Below are 16,384 nucleotides of genomic sequence, written 5' to 3' on the forward strand. Positions count from 1 at the left end.
GGGGTCATGTTAAGCCTTAGAAATAAGCTGTTGGAATCAATATTCTCATACAGGAACCAAGAATGATGGGCCGATTTCTAAGGACCAAATAAACTTCTAAAGGCATTAATTACCTGCTGCGTTGTGCTGAGTTGACTCGGGTTTGACTGCTGTTTGTCACTTTGAATTATTAGGATAGAAGTTAGTCCTATTTGGCGATGTACTATTAAACAGTGGTGTTATGAAGCTTTACTCCTTTTCCTTACCATGAAATTACATTCTCTTAAAAAAAATCAAATCCTTCTGTCCTGATAAGCTACTGCACCATCTGCAATTTCCCATTGCTCTGCAAAGTTCTTGACCACGTTCTCATGTCCCGAAGTGTGCCCATCCTTTTCCAAAAACCCAACCCTGAATTTCTCTGATCATTAAAAGCACAGCACTCCCTCAATATACCACTGACGTGGCAGCCAAGATTTTGCAGTAAAGTTTCTGGAGTGGGACTTGAACCCATAGCTGATTCAGAGTGTTCTGCCAATCGAGCTGACATCAAGGCCTGAATTTTACGTTCCCCACTGGTGGGTTTGGAGAGCAGATAGCCTTATCACCACCTATTCGGCCACCCCTGACCTGTCTGAAATTTTACGGGGGAGTGGGAGGAAGTGGGAAAGTCACTGGGCCACCCTCTCACCCTTGGGCCTATTGAGGTCCTTAAATGGATGCCAACCATCCAACTGGCTGGCAGCTCTCCAGTAATTAACAGTAGTTAACACTGCTCCCAGCATTAAATTGCTGCAGGGCAGCTGTCGGGATCATGGGCAGGCTCCACCGCCCTGCCTGACCTTGCAGTCAGGAGGGGAGCAGATCCCAGCACCCTGTAAAATCCCACCTCAAGCTGACACTTGAGTAATGGCTGCTTGATTGAGATACTGGTGGGGACCAGCACCAGGGAAACAACATCCTGGTCAGCCGATATTATTAGGAGGCGAGAGAGAGAGAGGGGCAATGTTCCCTCAAAGCTGGGTGTACGCGCAGTCACATAACAACCAGGAACGTGCAGTGCAGGGAACAAAGAGGCTGTGGACAAGCAATATTCCCTTTAAGCTGCGCCTAGGCACGCTCACACATCAATCTTAAAGGGACCGCACAGTGCAACAAGCAACCCGCACTCAGAAAGCCTAAGTTACAAGGAACATAGGAGAGGGAGGAAAAAAATGGCAACAAGAAAATGAATGTCAACAGAAGCTGGTTGAGGCTTTTTAAATGTTTTGATATATGGCAGCAACTTTTACTGAAAGAACTTTTAACTAACAATTTCATTCCATGAAGGTACATGACAGATATATAGGACCCATCCAGCCAAAAGAAAGGACAACCATGACTGTATTCAGTCCCATGTCTGCCTTTAAGCAATATTGAATAGTGTGCCAGCTCCTCCATTTATCGCAAACACCCTATTTCCTGTTTATTTGACGAGTGCCTGTTTAAATTTTGGTTGCCAGGTTTCAAATCATGAAGAAATTTAACATGAGGAGTCCACTCGGACTGCTCACATTAAACCAGCAAAGCCTTGAAAGAAAACTGCAACCCAGAGCATTAAATGCAGCTAAAAACTGGCTACTTTGAAAGATCACTTGTAGCTATAAACTGAACAAAATTTATGCACTTCTTTTGTTTCTTCCTAGGAAATGACAGATGGTGGTATTTCCTGTCAGGGTGGGCACTGGTTCAAGTATATTAAATGTAGATTTGATCATTTTTGAAGAGGCGACTGGTTGGGTCAAATTCCTGTTCTGAAATCACCATGTTTACACAGACAGGCAAAATGCTCCCTGAAGTCAAGTCTCTAATTGGCAATTCATATCAGGTACACGTCACTTGATATAGAGGGACACGCATGCACGCACACAAACACACACACGCACACGGATGCGGATATGTGCGTAAAGTGAGAAAATTGGAGGTATAATGGATGGTGCTGCAGTCCAACAGTACAAGTTTTCAGAAATTACAGAGGCCCTGTGACTTTGCACTTTTAATCCCAGGATTCTGGATTACTGGCTTTTTCTTTTAATTCCTTTGCTCTACTTCAAATAACCAATCTTTTAGCCAATCTCAAACCACTTTATCTTCCTACTCATCTTCCTGCCTTGGAAAGCCTGCTTGACCTTGACCTCAACCTCTCTCTTCCTTGCTCTCCTAGCCTCCAGGCTCCCCTTCCTGCCTGCCGTACATTAAGTGCTTGGAAACTTGGCTCTGAGAGACCTGTTACCTAATTGTTTGTGCTAAGGTAAATTGCCTAAATTCCAAAATGGCTCCTTCTGGATCGATCATGTCTTAAGGGGACACTGTCTTCGTGAAAAGCCTTTTACTTCCATTTGCTTATAGATGCAGCAAATGATCCTAAAATACGTTAAAAGGCAACATTTGCAAAGGTTGTCAGAAATGGAGCAAGTTTCTCCTTTCCCAAAACAAATAAGTGTTTGTGGGAATATTGTCCCTTTTTATAAGAAAAAGGCCACACCCCTTTAAAAAGCCAACAACAGAAGTAACATACAGCTGGAATGCCCCAGGGTTCACAACAGATGGGCCTCATCCAAGGTAGGGCTAAACAAAAAGCCTGCCGGAAAGAGAAAAAAAATCATCACAGGGTCAGGTAATTGCGACCAACTAATGAAGTGCTATAGTGAGCACAGTGGTGGGTCCAAGCGACAGGAAACATGAGAATCAGCAACAGCTCATCAATTGTATTGGAGGAAAGAGGGCAAGACTAATCATTGAATTGTAGTTACTAGAGCTTTCCAGGAAGGTAGGGCAAACGCTTTGTAGCTGCCCGAGAGAAATGTGCGAGAACCTCCTCGCACTCCCCCGCTCCCATCTCAAGGCGGCAAATATCTCCCTCTAATCTCTGGTCATCTTCCAATAAATGTTATCTTCAGCTTGTAGCCCCCCTCCTCCTTACTCTCTCCTGGCAGACAGCTGAAAGCTCACTGATATTTGGGTTGAGGGATGGGTGAGAGGTTAAACCGAGCTCCTGTCTACAGGAGAGAAAGAAAAACAGGTCTGCCATTTAGTTCTGACAATTGGCCAGGATTTAGCGGATCCTGTCAGAACGGGGATGATAGCGGGGGAGGGGGGAGGGACTGGGAGAATCGGACACTAGTATCCGCATCTCTTTCAGATTGATATAAACAATCATGTGGCTATATTTTGAAGAAGAGCAGGTGAGTTCTCCCAAAACACCTGGGCCAATATTTAACACTCAATCAACTAAAACAGATTATCTGGTCATTGTTACATTGCTGCTTGTGGGAGCTTGCTGTGCACTGATTGGTTGCCACGTTTCCCACATTACAATAATGACGACACTTCAAAAGTACATCAGCTGTAAAGTGCTCTAGGATGTCTTGAGGTTGTGACAGGTGCTATGTAAATGCAAGTCCTTTTTTTTTATAAATGTTTTAGATGGAAGAGATAGCCACTAGGTTTTATTCATATTTGCGTTTGTCAGCACTCCAGATTAATTTCTCATGACATTGACTTCCAGGCCAGCAGTGCCACCAAGAGAGGCGGCTGTTGCTAATAATGCTTCGAGGCCTTCACCAGGAATCATTACTGGATCCCTTGAGATAGGTGAGTTGGGCTGGATGGGGGTCGCATGGAGGTTGTTGCTGACAAGGGGGTGGGGTCAGATGCAAGGACACGGACGTGGCTTTCAAGGCTCCACTCCCTCCTCCTCCTGACGTCGGGTCCCTCGAGCACCTGTGAACCAAGGGTTGATAAAATCTAACAGGATTTGCTGGGCGGCCTTTGGGAACCATGGGAGATCCGTGCGAGTCCTGTTAAATCTTTGAGCCGCCTTTAAATTCTGGTGGGTTTAGGGATAATTGTCTTTAAGTGGCTCATTAATGAGCCTAACTGACATCCTGCCACCAGCAGGCAGGCTTCCCATCTCTCACTAAATTGGGGATAGTTTTCCCAATGCCAGGAATTGGAAACAGGTAGGCCTGACTGATATTTCCTGCCCCCCTCCCCCACTATCATGCCCACTCTGAAAAGATTCATTAAATCCCAGCCATTTGTCAGAACTAAATGGCAGGCATGTTTTTACTTCTCCCCTGTGCACTTTCGTCCAGCAGATTGGACATCTGGTTTTACAAATGATCTTGTTGACCATTTTCCTTGATTCCTCTCAAATGGTGTTTGCAGGCCCCATTCAGCTTTTCAATCATTCCTCCTATCATTTGTTGCCCATGCGCTTCTTCCTGTGTCACACAGTTTTGCCCAGCTTCATGGTATCCATCCACCTTAATCCTTTAACAAGTTGAAGAGATTTGGAGACTCCTGTTGGGGAGCAAAGTGGACATTCATTCTGAAGGCCTTGTCCAGCTGTGTTAGGTAATGGGGATCACAATGTGAAGGCAATTGGCAAAGCCAGCTTTACACTTGGTCTAGTTTCCTTCCCCAACGAAGTCAATAAAAAAGAAAACTGGGCAGAGTACAAATCCGATAGGTTTCTTCTGAAGGGATGATCTTAGATAGGGTGAATGGCCTTTTGCCAGTTGTATTTACACTGTGATCCTCAATGCCTGCTCAGTGTGAGAATGGGTGTTTTGAAAATATTTTTGGAGAATATTGTGTTATTCTGTGAAGAAGGCTGGGTGTCGTTTGCCTGTGTGTGTGTGAGAGAGAGAGAGAGAGAGATAGAGAGAGAGAGAGAGATTTAATTAAACTGGGCAAGAAATTTATAGGAGTCAGGTTGTTCGGGGGGATTGAAACATGAAAAGGATAGAGGTGTTAAGTTTGAGGTACAATAGGTTAGATCTAACACTACTTATTTAAATAAGTTGAGAGTTTTTTTGAATATCAAAGGGGAGACAGAGGTATCAAGGAACATATTTGCATCTTGGTGTTCCATAGGTAAATATGGTGGGGTATTATATTTTATTGACCCAAAAGCAAAGACAAGATAGAGACATGAGGGATTTTATTTTTGGAAGGATTTGAGTTTCAGAGGTGTGAGAACAATGGAACCAGAGATCAAAGGGGAAAAAATATATTTTAGAGTTACTGTGGAGAGCTTAGGATAGGAAATAGATGGAGCTGTTTGAGCTATTGAACTAGAGCTAAGGAGATAGCTGGAGATGAGCTGGGGGCTGTTAGCTCTGGGCTGGAAGGAGGTGCAGTGTGAACCAGCCATGCAGTCAAGCCAGAAATGTCTCAGGCTGCAACAAGCAGTTTTATTCTGAAGTGGATTCCACCACAGAGAGGAAGAGGGTAGGGGTCATGTAGTATGCCTTTATTGAAGCTACAGCAGTTTGCCTTGTGTAATATTATTGGATTTCATAGTAGACATCTATAGGGGAGTGTTGCCTGGAAGGTGTTATTTATGGGTTTGACCAAGTAGAGAGTTTTGGTGAAATGTTCTGTAAGACAAACCTTAATTGTGCAACTGTAATCTTGTGCGCTTAAGTTTTCTTTTCTTTTTATTAATAAAACTTTTACTTTTAATTTTTAAACTCCCAAAGGTGCTACTGGACCTCTCGTCGCCTTCTTGTTTTCAGAATATAAAAAGAAGTTATGGCCCCTAAGCCAAATTTCCCTCTGGGATTTGGTTTGCACAGTAATTTACACTGGCTGTGGTCATAACATTAGCCAGGAGGCGGCATGTTGGTGCTGGGAAATAGGACTCTTCTCAGAATCCAGTATGTGCAGCACAAAAGGATCCCCTAATTCTGCCCCAGCCATATCTCTTGACCCCAGTCAAAGAAGAGTACCTCCTATTGCATCAATGCAATAGTTTCCACAACAGATTTCCAATGGCATTTGAGTGAGGCTGCCAGCTCAGTACTCGCAAGGGATGAATTGTGACCATCAAGGAGTGATTTCACATAATGCAAAGGCTTGCAGTTGAGCGGCACTTTCATGACCTCAAGGCATCCAAAGCACTTTACAGCCAACTAAATACTTCTGTCATGATGCAGGAAATGGACTCACTTCCACTAGAAACTGGGTTGAGCCAGTCCCTTAATCATTTTAGGAGCTCGTGAGGAAGGGAGATATTCAATCCAGTCAGAATGGGTGACAGGGGAACAGGAGGATGCCATTCAGCCCCTCAAGCCCATCCTGCTACTCAAATAGATCATAGTTTATCTGTCTCTTAACTTCATCTACCTGCCTTGGCTTAGTAACCCTTAGTACCCTTCCCTAACAAGAACATAGTAATTAATTTAAGGTTTCAAATATGAACAGTCTATTAAAAATGAAATGGCCTAGCAAGCTATTCAGTTGTATTAGGGATGTGCAATAAATGCTGACTTTTGCCAGCAATGCTCATATCCCAAGAATGAATAAACAAAAAGTCATGGTATTGTTCCAATTTTCCAACAAATCCTAATACTGGGCAGCTTTTAAGAGTTATAAAATATTCTGATTGAACAGAAGCCTGAGAGAGATCGGAGAAATAGAGAATAAACTGTCAAAAACTTTGAACAAGCAGCACTTGGCCGATTTGGGCTATTAGGTTTCTGAGAAGATAGTCAGAGTTTAAGAGACATGGCCATCTGAGGAGACATGCTCGCAAATTGCAGGGGAAGTTCACCAGGAAACCACAGATTAGTCAGCGAAATCCTTCACACCCACATCCAGCTGGATATGAGAAGTCAGTGGAGAAGATCAAGAAGGCATTGCAGTGAATTTCCTCCATGAATGAATGAGTGCATCAGTAATATGGCAGCCATTGATAGCAGTGCATATACACTGAAAACGGCCCACTTATTTGGATATCTACATGAAAAAGGTGTTATCGCTCTATTTTGCAAATACAAATGATAATCACCATTAAATTTAACTTAAAATAGCGGTTTAGAGGGTTAACTTCTGCATTGGGGCTGCATAAGCTTGACTTGTATTCCCTTGAGTACAGAAGTGTGACGGGTAACTTAGATGAAGGGACAGAGTAATATATCAAAATTTGCTGATGATACTAAGCTAGGTGGGAAGGTAAGCTGAGGGGAGGACACTGAGATGCTGCAAAGAGATACAGACAGGTTAAGTGAGTGGGCAACAAGGTGTCACATGGAGTATAACGTAGGGGAGCATGAAATTATTCACTTTGGTCGTAAGAATAGAAATGCAGAATATTTTTTAAAAGGTGTGAAACTTGTAAGTGTTGCTGAAAAAATACTTTTTGTTGATGCTTTTCATCTTGCACTTATCAGGACAATTTGTGAGAACACCAAATGTAAAGGGAACAACAATTTATACTATGCCAGAAGAGACTAATGATTGGTTGGCAGGTGGACTCTGATTGGTAGAGTCATTGCCATGGAGAAAGCACCAGTTGATTGTGACTGACAGTTAACTGCCAAGCATTGTTTGAAATTTAAACCAGGCAGCTTTACTCTGATTGGTCAAGGCATTGGCCTGAGGAATGAGCCAGTGAATGGCTGTCACTTCTTTTGTTTAGCTGAAACACATGCAATGTGTGTACATGTTCTTTCTGTCTGCAAAGAACAGGGCCCTAGGTTGTATCTTCTGGTACATGCAAATGCACCACATTGCGAACCTGAGTGACAATCTTAAATTGGTTGTCAGTTTAATTTTTAGCACACTGAGGATTATTTAGCAAATGCTGTCCAATTGTGAAATCACATCTAATGTTGGACACTGAGTTTTAAAAGCACGGGGTACGGCCTGTACCTTGCCTGTTGTGAACAGCGGAAGGGACATGCTGTTTGAGACGATCCGCCAGCCTTTGGGATGTACAACCTATATACCTAGCATCATACTAGCAATGAAATTCATGAATGAGCCAAGTGTGGTGCATTTGCATATACTGGAAGGTACATATATTAATACACAGGGCCCTGTTCTTTGCAAACAGAAAGAGCATATACACACATTGCACCTGTTTCTGCTAAACAAAATAAGTGACAGCCATTCTCTGGTTCATTCCGCAGGGAAATGCCTTGACCAATCAGAATTAAGCTGCCTCGTTTAAATTTCAAACAATGCTGTCAATTGAAACTTTCGATGCTGAGATTGATAGTTTTTAAGTTAGGGAAGGGTATCAAGGGATATGGGGCAAAGGCAGGAAAATGGCGATGAGATGACCTAACTGAATGATGGGCTACATGACCTACCTCCATCTTCTTAATATTTCTATAAAGGCCTGTATTGAAGTCTCTTCTACCACCCCATCTGACCTACCCAACTGTGGCTGAGTTAGTAAATAGGCTGCAAGTAATTATACAGATGAGGAAGACCCCTCTCCTCCTCATCCCCAATCTTAGTTTGAGCCAAGTTAACCAACACCAAGGTCATGGTAGGCATGTTTCTCAGTATTCCCTGGCTAGAGATGGGAGCTATCAAACACGGCTCCTGGGGCTAATTCTGTGATCTCTGCTGGACAGCGCACAGGAGGACAGAATTGGGTTCAGCTGCGATCTCCCTGAACCAAGAGTTACTCTTTACTGGGATTCATTACTTATGAGTAGGCAGTTGAGTGATAGAATGGCGAATCTGCTTGTGCTCAAGAAGGGTGGAAACTAAAATGCGATGGGGAGAGAGAAGAGGGAGAGGAATATAGGCCAAGCATCCAAAAGAAATAATGCAACCACTTAACTCCCAGGAAATTGAGCTCAGGAAGCAATGCTGCAAATTGATTAAAATAAGAAAACACGTTAATAATCAAAGCGTAAGTGAGGCAGTGAATAATGAAACCCAGATAAGAATTAATGCCTCCTAGACAGCTTAAGAAGACAAGGAGCAACAGAGGGTTGTTAATGGCGTGGATAGTTTGGCTTAGGATAAATGCTTCAGCTTGATGGAGGGAAAGGTTCAATTCTTTGACAGAGATCCCCAATAAAGAAAAAACTAAATCCATACGTTCACAACCTTTGATGTGGGCTTAGAGCCCAAGTGATATAAAACCACTGGTCTTTCTGATCTTTCGCCTTGATGTCGAGTTAAACCATCTGTGAGTCAATGTAATCAGCATTCATGATGCAAATGAAATGATCCAAATTAACTAGACTACACCCCCTTCCCAATCCCCTGCCATCCTCTTCCTAACCCCGCGCACTGTCACTCCCTCTCACCCACCCCATACCTGCCCACTGACTGTAATCCACCCATCGACCTACTCCCAAACCACTCACGGTCACACCCACCCCATGCTCCTTCGTTCCTCCTCCTGCACCCGCCCACCATGCCTTACTCAGCCACCCCACTCTCCATCATCTCTCCTCCATCACCCATTTTCGTCCGTCCGCCACCCTACCCAGCGTCATTTTCCTCACCAGCCCCACCCATGGTCAATCCCCCCTCCCTTACCCCACCCACTGTTGCCTTTCTCCCCACCCCACCAACTGTGGTCCCCTCTCATCCACCCTATCCACTGTGTCACCCCACTCCCCCAACCCCACCAATCATTATGCCTGAGTAATGAACTAAAGCAATGCTTCAAGTGTGGTTATAGCCATCAGAGCTTCAAGGGACTTGGTAGCAGGTTTTGTCAAATAAAACCGTGAAATGTAAAGAAAAACTATCAGTTTCTCTTCGCAGCACAAAATTTCTGAATTTTGTAAAGGCAGCACTTAATTTGAATGCACAGCACTCATACAAGGATGCCCTCTGTTATTATAACTCCACTTTCTCATGAGACTTTCTATGTCTGTTTAGCAATAGGTTACAATTGGACAATGAACTTTGATATCAACAGAGAATCTTCTAGACTCTGGCAGGGTAAATGTATAAACTGTGCAGAGCCTTGTGATCAAACACGCAGGCAGCAGTATAAATGTCCTCATCCTGTTTGCAGCAACAATTGATTGCAGTTAGTACTACAGTAATACATTCACAGACACCAACCTTTATCTAGGGAAAAGCAAAATACTTTGTCCTAACTACCAGGAGCCAGCCAATGTCCTTAAATTCCCATATAATATAAAGGCAAAATGCTGCGGATGCTGGAAATCTGAAACAAAAACAAAAAATGCTGGAAAAACTCAGCAGGTCTGATAGCATCTGTGGAGAGAGAAACAGAGTGAACGTTTCGAGTCCATATGACTCTATATGGGACACTTGCCTTTATCAGTCGAGGCATAGATTACAAAATTGGAGAGGTCATGTTGGAATTGTATAGAACCTTAGTGAGGCCACAGCTGGAGTACTGTGTGCAGTTCTGGTCACCACATTATAGGAAGGATGTGATTGCATTGGAGGGGGTGCAGAGGAGATTCACCAGGATGTTGCCTGGGATGAAGCATTTAAGTTATGAAGAGAGGTTGGATAGACTTGGGTTGTTTTCGTTGGAACAGAGAAGACTGAGGGGCGACCTGATCGAGGTGTACAATGAGAGGCATGGACAGGGTGGATAGGGAGCAGCTGTTCCCCTTAGTTGAAGGGTCAGTCACAAGGGGGCATAAGTTCAAGGTGAGGGACAGGAGGTTTAGGGGGGATGTGAGGAAAAACTTTTTTGCCCAGAGGGTGGTGATGGTCTGGAATGCACTGCCTGGGAGGATGGTGGAGGCGGGTTGCCTCACATCCTTTAAAAAGTACCTGGATGAGCACTTGGCACGTTATAACATTCAAAGCTATGGGCCAAGTGCTGGTAAATGCGATTAGGTAGGTAGGTCAGGTGTTTCTCATGTGTCGGTGCAGACTCAATGGGCCTCTTCTGCACTGTGATTCTGTGTGATTCTTCAGGCCTGGGATTTTCCAGCATTTTCTCTTTTTGTTTCAGAATTCCAGCAGCCGCAGTATTTTGCTTTTACCTCTGCATTCCTGGTCCAGTTAACACAACCACTACACTACCTGCTCAGGAGGCATGGACACGAGAAAGCCTTTATCCTGCCTTTCCTAAAGCTCAGGTCCGTGCACTTTTCAGCCCAAGCCTGTGGGGCAGTGATCAGGACTGAGAACCTCATCTGAAAGGACAGGGGCACTGAGCACAAGCTGGGCCTGAAATGCTTCACCTATTGAAAAATTGGTTAACTTGGCATTGACAACTTAGATCCAGCTTAGGATCTTTCTGGCTGTACTGGCTCGATACTTCACCAAGTGCTGCAATGATTCACTGAACTTTCCACCAGCCCCTCTTGATGGTTTAAAGAAGGAGCAGGTAGACCTGGTTTGTGAAGCTGTCACAAAAGCACAACAGTCGGTGGGGCAAAGCTGCAGGGACGAAATTGAGTGTGGCTGAAAAAGCGAGACATGGCAAAGCTTTCCATCTTGCCGAGAAAGTCCCTTTTTTCAGCAATACTTATGTTCTGTACAACCAAGGGAATGAAACTATTTTCTTCTAGGAAAAGCAGCCAGGTGACCTATTTCTCCTGCACAGTTTTATGCACTGAGTTTGTTTTTTTCCACATTTCATATGAAGGTCATGGAAGCATTTTCCTCAGTACATTTTAGAGAACGTTAAACTGGGCTGCTAATAGAGATAGCTAAATGCTGGCCTTACCAGTGAAGGCCCCATCTCGTTAAAAATAAAAGAAAGGATAATGAAGAAGTTTGACGGGGTTAACATACGGAAAACATTTTCACATGTAAGGGTGTGCAAGTTGTCATCAATATAATAAAATCGCAAATAAATCCAATAAGGAATGCAGCAGAAAGACTAGATTGATGGGGTTAGATAAAGCAGGTCGGAAGGAGACTCATGCGGAGCATAAAGAGCAGCACAGACTAGATGGGTTGAATGACCTTGCTCTGGGCTGAAAATTCTATGTAAAAGTTTGACACCTACCGATTGATGGGTTTTGGCAGACACCGTCTTCACCGCGTCTGGATCCCAGATAACCAGGTCACTATCGGAGCCGACAGCCACTTTGCCTTTCCGTGGGTACAGATTGAAGATTTTGGCAGCATTAGTGCTCGTTACGGCCACAAACATGTTCTCGTCCATTTTACCAGTCGCCTGCAGGAACAGAAATGGTTGACATCCTCACTCAGCTTCTCTCCGAGGGCCAGGGATGAATGAGGGAGGGCGATATTCCTCTTGAACACATTGAACGATTTAGAGAAAAAATGACATTCCTGTTTCTGAACTTAATGTCCTCAAAGCCCAAGGCTTTTAGTTCGAAGGTGTGTTTATGTACGTACAGGACTCAGGGTGGGGGGAGGAAATAATGCAGATCTAGTATGTAAAGAAAGTAGATCAGCAATGATCTAATTGAATGGTGGAACAGGCTCAAGGGGCCAAATGGCCTACTCCTGCTCCTGTGTCTCCGATTTCTTTTTGTTCACCACCCACCCCCATACTTCTCACCCAGTGCACTAAAGCCTCACTGTAGTCTGATGGCACACTGAACATATGATTCATAAAATGTTAGTCAATCTTGATGAGAAATGTGTGTGGGGGTGAGGACGGGGAGAGTGGCGGTGGGGAAGAGGGGGAAATAATTCAGACCAAACTGCCTTAAAATCAAGAGAGCTTGGAGTAGATTTTCAAATCGCCTCCTGGATATAGAGCTGGCACTGCAGATCGGTGGTTCCTCCAATGGGCGGTCGATGCGCAGTGAAAGTTTTATACCTGGGCAACAAGTTGAAATTCAATCCCCTTGTACCCAATTCCTTTATGTGATGTGCCCTTAAAGGCCTTAAATCCTGTTTATGGATTCTTCCGCAAGAACCTCCTCCATAATGGTTTGACTGACCTCTTTTAGTTCACTTTCTTTTCTGCCATCCTAACTTTTACTTAACTACCTGAAGTTAGGATGAAAGAACTAGCAGAAAAAGAGATTTGTTTTAATGCATCATGTTATGATGATGTGGAATGCAATGCCTGAAAGAGTGGTGGAAGCAGATTCAACTACAGCCTTCAAAGGGAAATATGGCATATACTTGCTGGAAAAGGAATAATTTGCGGGCCTATAGGGAAAAGGGAAACAGGACAACTCTTTCAAAGAACTGGCAAGGTCATGATGGGCTGAATGGCCTTCTGTGCTGTAAAGCTCTATCATAATATTGACTCTAAATGAGTGCAGGGGCCTGCCAGTAACGTGGCGACATGCGACCTAAATTCCTGACACATTCCAGGCAGAAAGATTTAAAACATGCACATTTTTTGCACGTGAGTACTTAAGGTTACTGGTAGAAAACCAGTAGCTCTATGCACACCATGCTGCAACTAAACAGTCTCACGACAGGCAAGTTAATGCAATAATTCCACCTACCACTGCCTTGTCCCAGATGATGGACATTCGCTCCTCTGCTCCATTCGTACCCTCAGGAATCTGAGTGAAGTCATCCTTTCCGATCGCTTTCTGTGCTGTGCTGAATGTGCAGTGAGCACTCCCTGCTACTTGCAAATCACCACTAGATAAAGATTAGGCACAGTCACTTAGTGGAACAACGCAGTTACATTCACATTCCATCTCACTGTTGGTCCAAAAAAAGCCAATTGATTTACAAGCTTCCCACAGACTAATATCACAACGCGTGGGATTGGACACATTTAACATTCAGTGCCCCGAAGAAAAACTCCTTCCCGTGTTTGCAGATTATAAAGCAAGAGAGTGATTTTGAAACCTGTGAGTATTCAGCATGTGCTGGAGATGCAGTAAAAAGAGGAACCTTTAACTAGACTCCATCAGAGGGCAAACTGTGACTGGCAACAAAGCACAATTTTGTTAATTTTCTCCCAACATTGCTCTATCCACAGTTAATGGTACAACAACTTATTTTAACAAAATAACGGACAATGAAGAAGCTGGATCTGGGTTTGAATCCAGATCTGACTGACAAGGTGAAAGACTATATTAACTGTAAAAGGTCCTGCGTGAATGCATTTATTTGCTTAATTGTTCTGAGCATTAAACATTGGCTCCAAGAAGCCATGTAATTCAAAGAAGCCACAGGGTGCCAGATGTAGGAAATTAAAATAAATTGCACCAATCATCAGGGGTGCTCTGCTGGAAGAGAGGCAGAGGCATATTTCTGAGGTCTAAGCAGTGTGCAAGGACTTGAGACCTACACTGGGAAAGGGTCCATTTTTCAGTGCTGGCATTTAGCAGAGTACAAAACTGACCTAAGAAAATGGTATAAAAATCCTTCACAATATCCTTTTCACTTTAATACACTGAACACAGACATCTAAAGGGTTAAGTATAGCATAATCCCCAAAGCCTTCTGAGGAGGGACACAGGGGCCAAGGTTACGCCTGCTGAATTGTGGCTAAATTCTGCTGAGAGCTTGTGTGCCACCAGACTTACAAAACGTCTCATTAACTGCACACGAGCCTCGAGAGAGAGACTGTGGTTGAGTTAATGCTCCGTGCTTCAGTAACAGCAAATCCGTCCAGTAAGATTAACAGGTTGCAGCAAACTGATGAGCCATCTGAGTTATGCTTCTGATTTGGAATTGAGTAGGGTCCGAACACAAGAAGGAATCACAATAAAAGAGACTTATTTTTTTCCTTTGGTCATCACTGAAGTTCCTCGTGATGAATAAATCTTCTGTTCACATGACGAGGTCTCCAACAGATAGAAAGACTTGCATTTATATAAGAGTCTCTGCATGATGAGTAGGACCAGGCACTTAGGAGCTTACAGAATAGGAGGCTATTCTGCCTGTGTTGATATTTTGAAATAACTGTCCAATTTGCCTCACTCTCCTGCCTTTTCTCTGCAGTCCTGCAAATTTTCCCCTTCAGGGGTGTAAATCCAATTCCCTTTTGAAAGCTACTATTGAATATATTTCCACCACCCTTTCAAACAGTGCATCCCAGAATATAACTCACTGGGCAAAAACTTCTCATCCTTCACAGGCTTTTTTGCCAATTACCTTAAATCTGTGCCCTCCGGTTGCCAACCCTCCTGCCAGTGGAAACAATTTTTCTCTAGTACTCTATCAAAACCACTCATTTTTGAATACCTCTGCTAAATATCCCCTTAACCTTCTCTGCTTTAAGAATAATTCCAGTGATCTATGGCACCATTGTGTCATTCTCCCCATTTCCTACACCCAGCATCCTGTGGCCTGGCTCAGTGGGATCGCCAATTAGTGCAGAGTTAGCGTTGAATTTCCGTTGTGGGCAAAATGATTCAGAGGTCAGTTTATTGGAAGACGACAGACTGTTCTGTTCCAGTGACTTATTTTCTTAATGCAGCAACCCCATGGTAGGAAATGGCATTCATAATGTGATGCAACACACGCAGGACCATTCCCAGGGCTGTACTTTTCTTCAACTCATCATTTGGAACTGCCAACCTGCTGTGCTGTTGATTTGCATCCATGGATGTGGACATTGCGGCTTCTGTTCACCACTCAGGCCTAGAAGCATCATGTAATACCACTCCCTGGTGTGGTGCCATAAGACAATGGCCCCTGTGTAATGCATTCAAAGCCCTGTGCAGAAAACTCCCCTTCATGGGTTGAGAATTCTCTACCAAAGTTAGCAGGAAAAAAGCTTAAAACAAAAGTAATTTTTATTTACCATGCATCTGATAACTTATGTCACAAACATTGCCTAGCAACGTGGCAGCAGTGTGTGCCATCTACAAGATGTGCTGCAGGAATGCACCAAGCCTCCTTAGACAGCACTTTCCAAACCCATGACCACTACCATCTAGAAGGACAAGGGCAGCAGATAGATGGGAGCATCACCACTTGGAAGTTCCCCTCCAAGCCACTCACCATCCTGACTTGGAAATATATCCCCGTTCCTTCACTGTCCCTGGGTCAAAATCCTGGAACTCCCTCCCTAACAGCACTGTGGGTGTACCTACACCACATGGACTGCAGCAGTTCAAGAAGGCAGCTCACCACCACTTTCTCAAGGGCAATTAGGAATGGGCAACAAATGCTGGTCTAGTCAGCGATGCCAACATTCCATAAATGAATTTTAAAAATCTCAAACTGAGGCACTCGTAAAAAAATAATTTAAATTGTAAAATCTAAGAGGCAGACATTGCATTTGCCAGCATGTTTTGCACTTTAATTATGTCAGTTGGAAAGGCTGCAGTGTGGTGGAACACTGTACTAAATTTTGGAATGAAAATCCCTTAAATTGCTCAAAAAAACAAACAAGCCAGGTTTGGGGGTGGGGGAGAGAGAGAGAGAGAAAGGCGGGGGGGGGGGAGCGAGGGGGGTGGAACGGGGTGGGGAGGTGGCACTGAAAACAGTTCAAGTTTCTGACATCAACTGGCATATTTTCTATTCTAAACAGTTGTGATATATTTTATGGGTCCAAGCCCCTTTAAGAACCTAATTCTGAAGATTTGGCCTGTCCTGTGTTTGGAATGTAAGGTTTGTTTCCAGTGCAGGAAAAAGGAGAGGATAGCATAAAAAAAAATAAAGTTAATCTTCATCCAGTCCTTGTGACCTCGATTCCACAGCAGAAACTAATTCAAACTTGGCACCTTACCTTCAATGGGAAGGAAAAGCATTGTGTCATCTT

General features: G+C 43.8%; 1 protein-coding gene across 4 annotated transcripts in view; it reads right to left on the bottom strand.

The window, feature by feature from the left end:
- Positions 1 to 16,384, bottom strand: part of LOC144685725 (dihydropyrimidinase-related protein 3-like) — a 187,538-nt gene that overhangs the window by 46,469 nt on the left and 124,685 nt on the right. For all 4 annotated transcript variants that reach the window (XM_078550548.1, XM_078550547.1, XM_078550550.1 and 1 more), the window contains exons 10-11: positions 13,161 to 13,302; positions 11,732 to 11,902 (exon numbers count right to left, since the gene is read on the bottom strand). In XM_078550548.1, the coding sequence (XP_078406674.1) occupies positions 11,732 to 11,902; positions 13,161 to 13,302 (313 nt within the window). The remainder of the gene's footprint in view (positions 1 to 11,731; positions 11,903 to 13,160; positions 13,303 to 16,384) is intronic.

This window comes from Cetorhinus maximus, chromosome 10, assembly GCF_964194155.1.
Source record: "Cetorhinus maximus chromosome 10, sCetMax3.hap1.1, whole genome shotgun sequence".
Taxonomy (NCBI): Eukaryota; Metazoa; Chordata; class Chondrichthyes; order Lamniformes; family Cetorhinidae; genus Cetorhinus; species Cetorhinus maximus.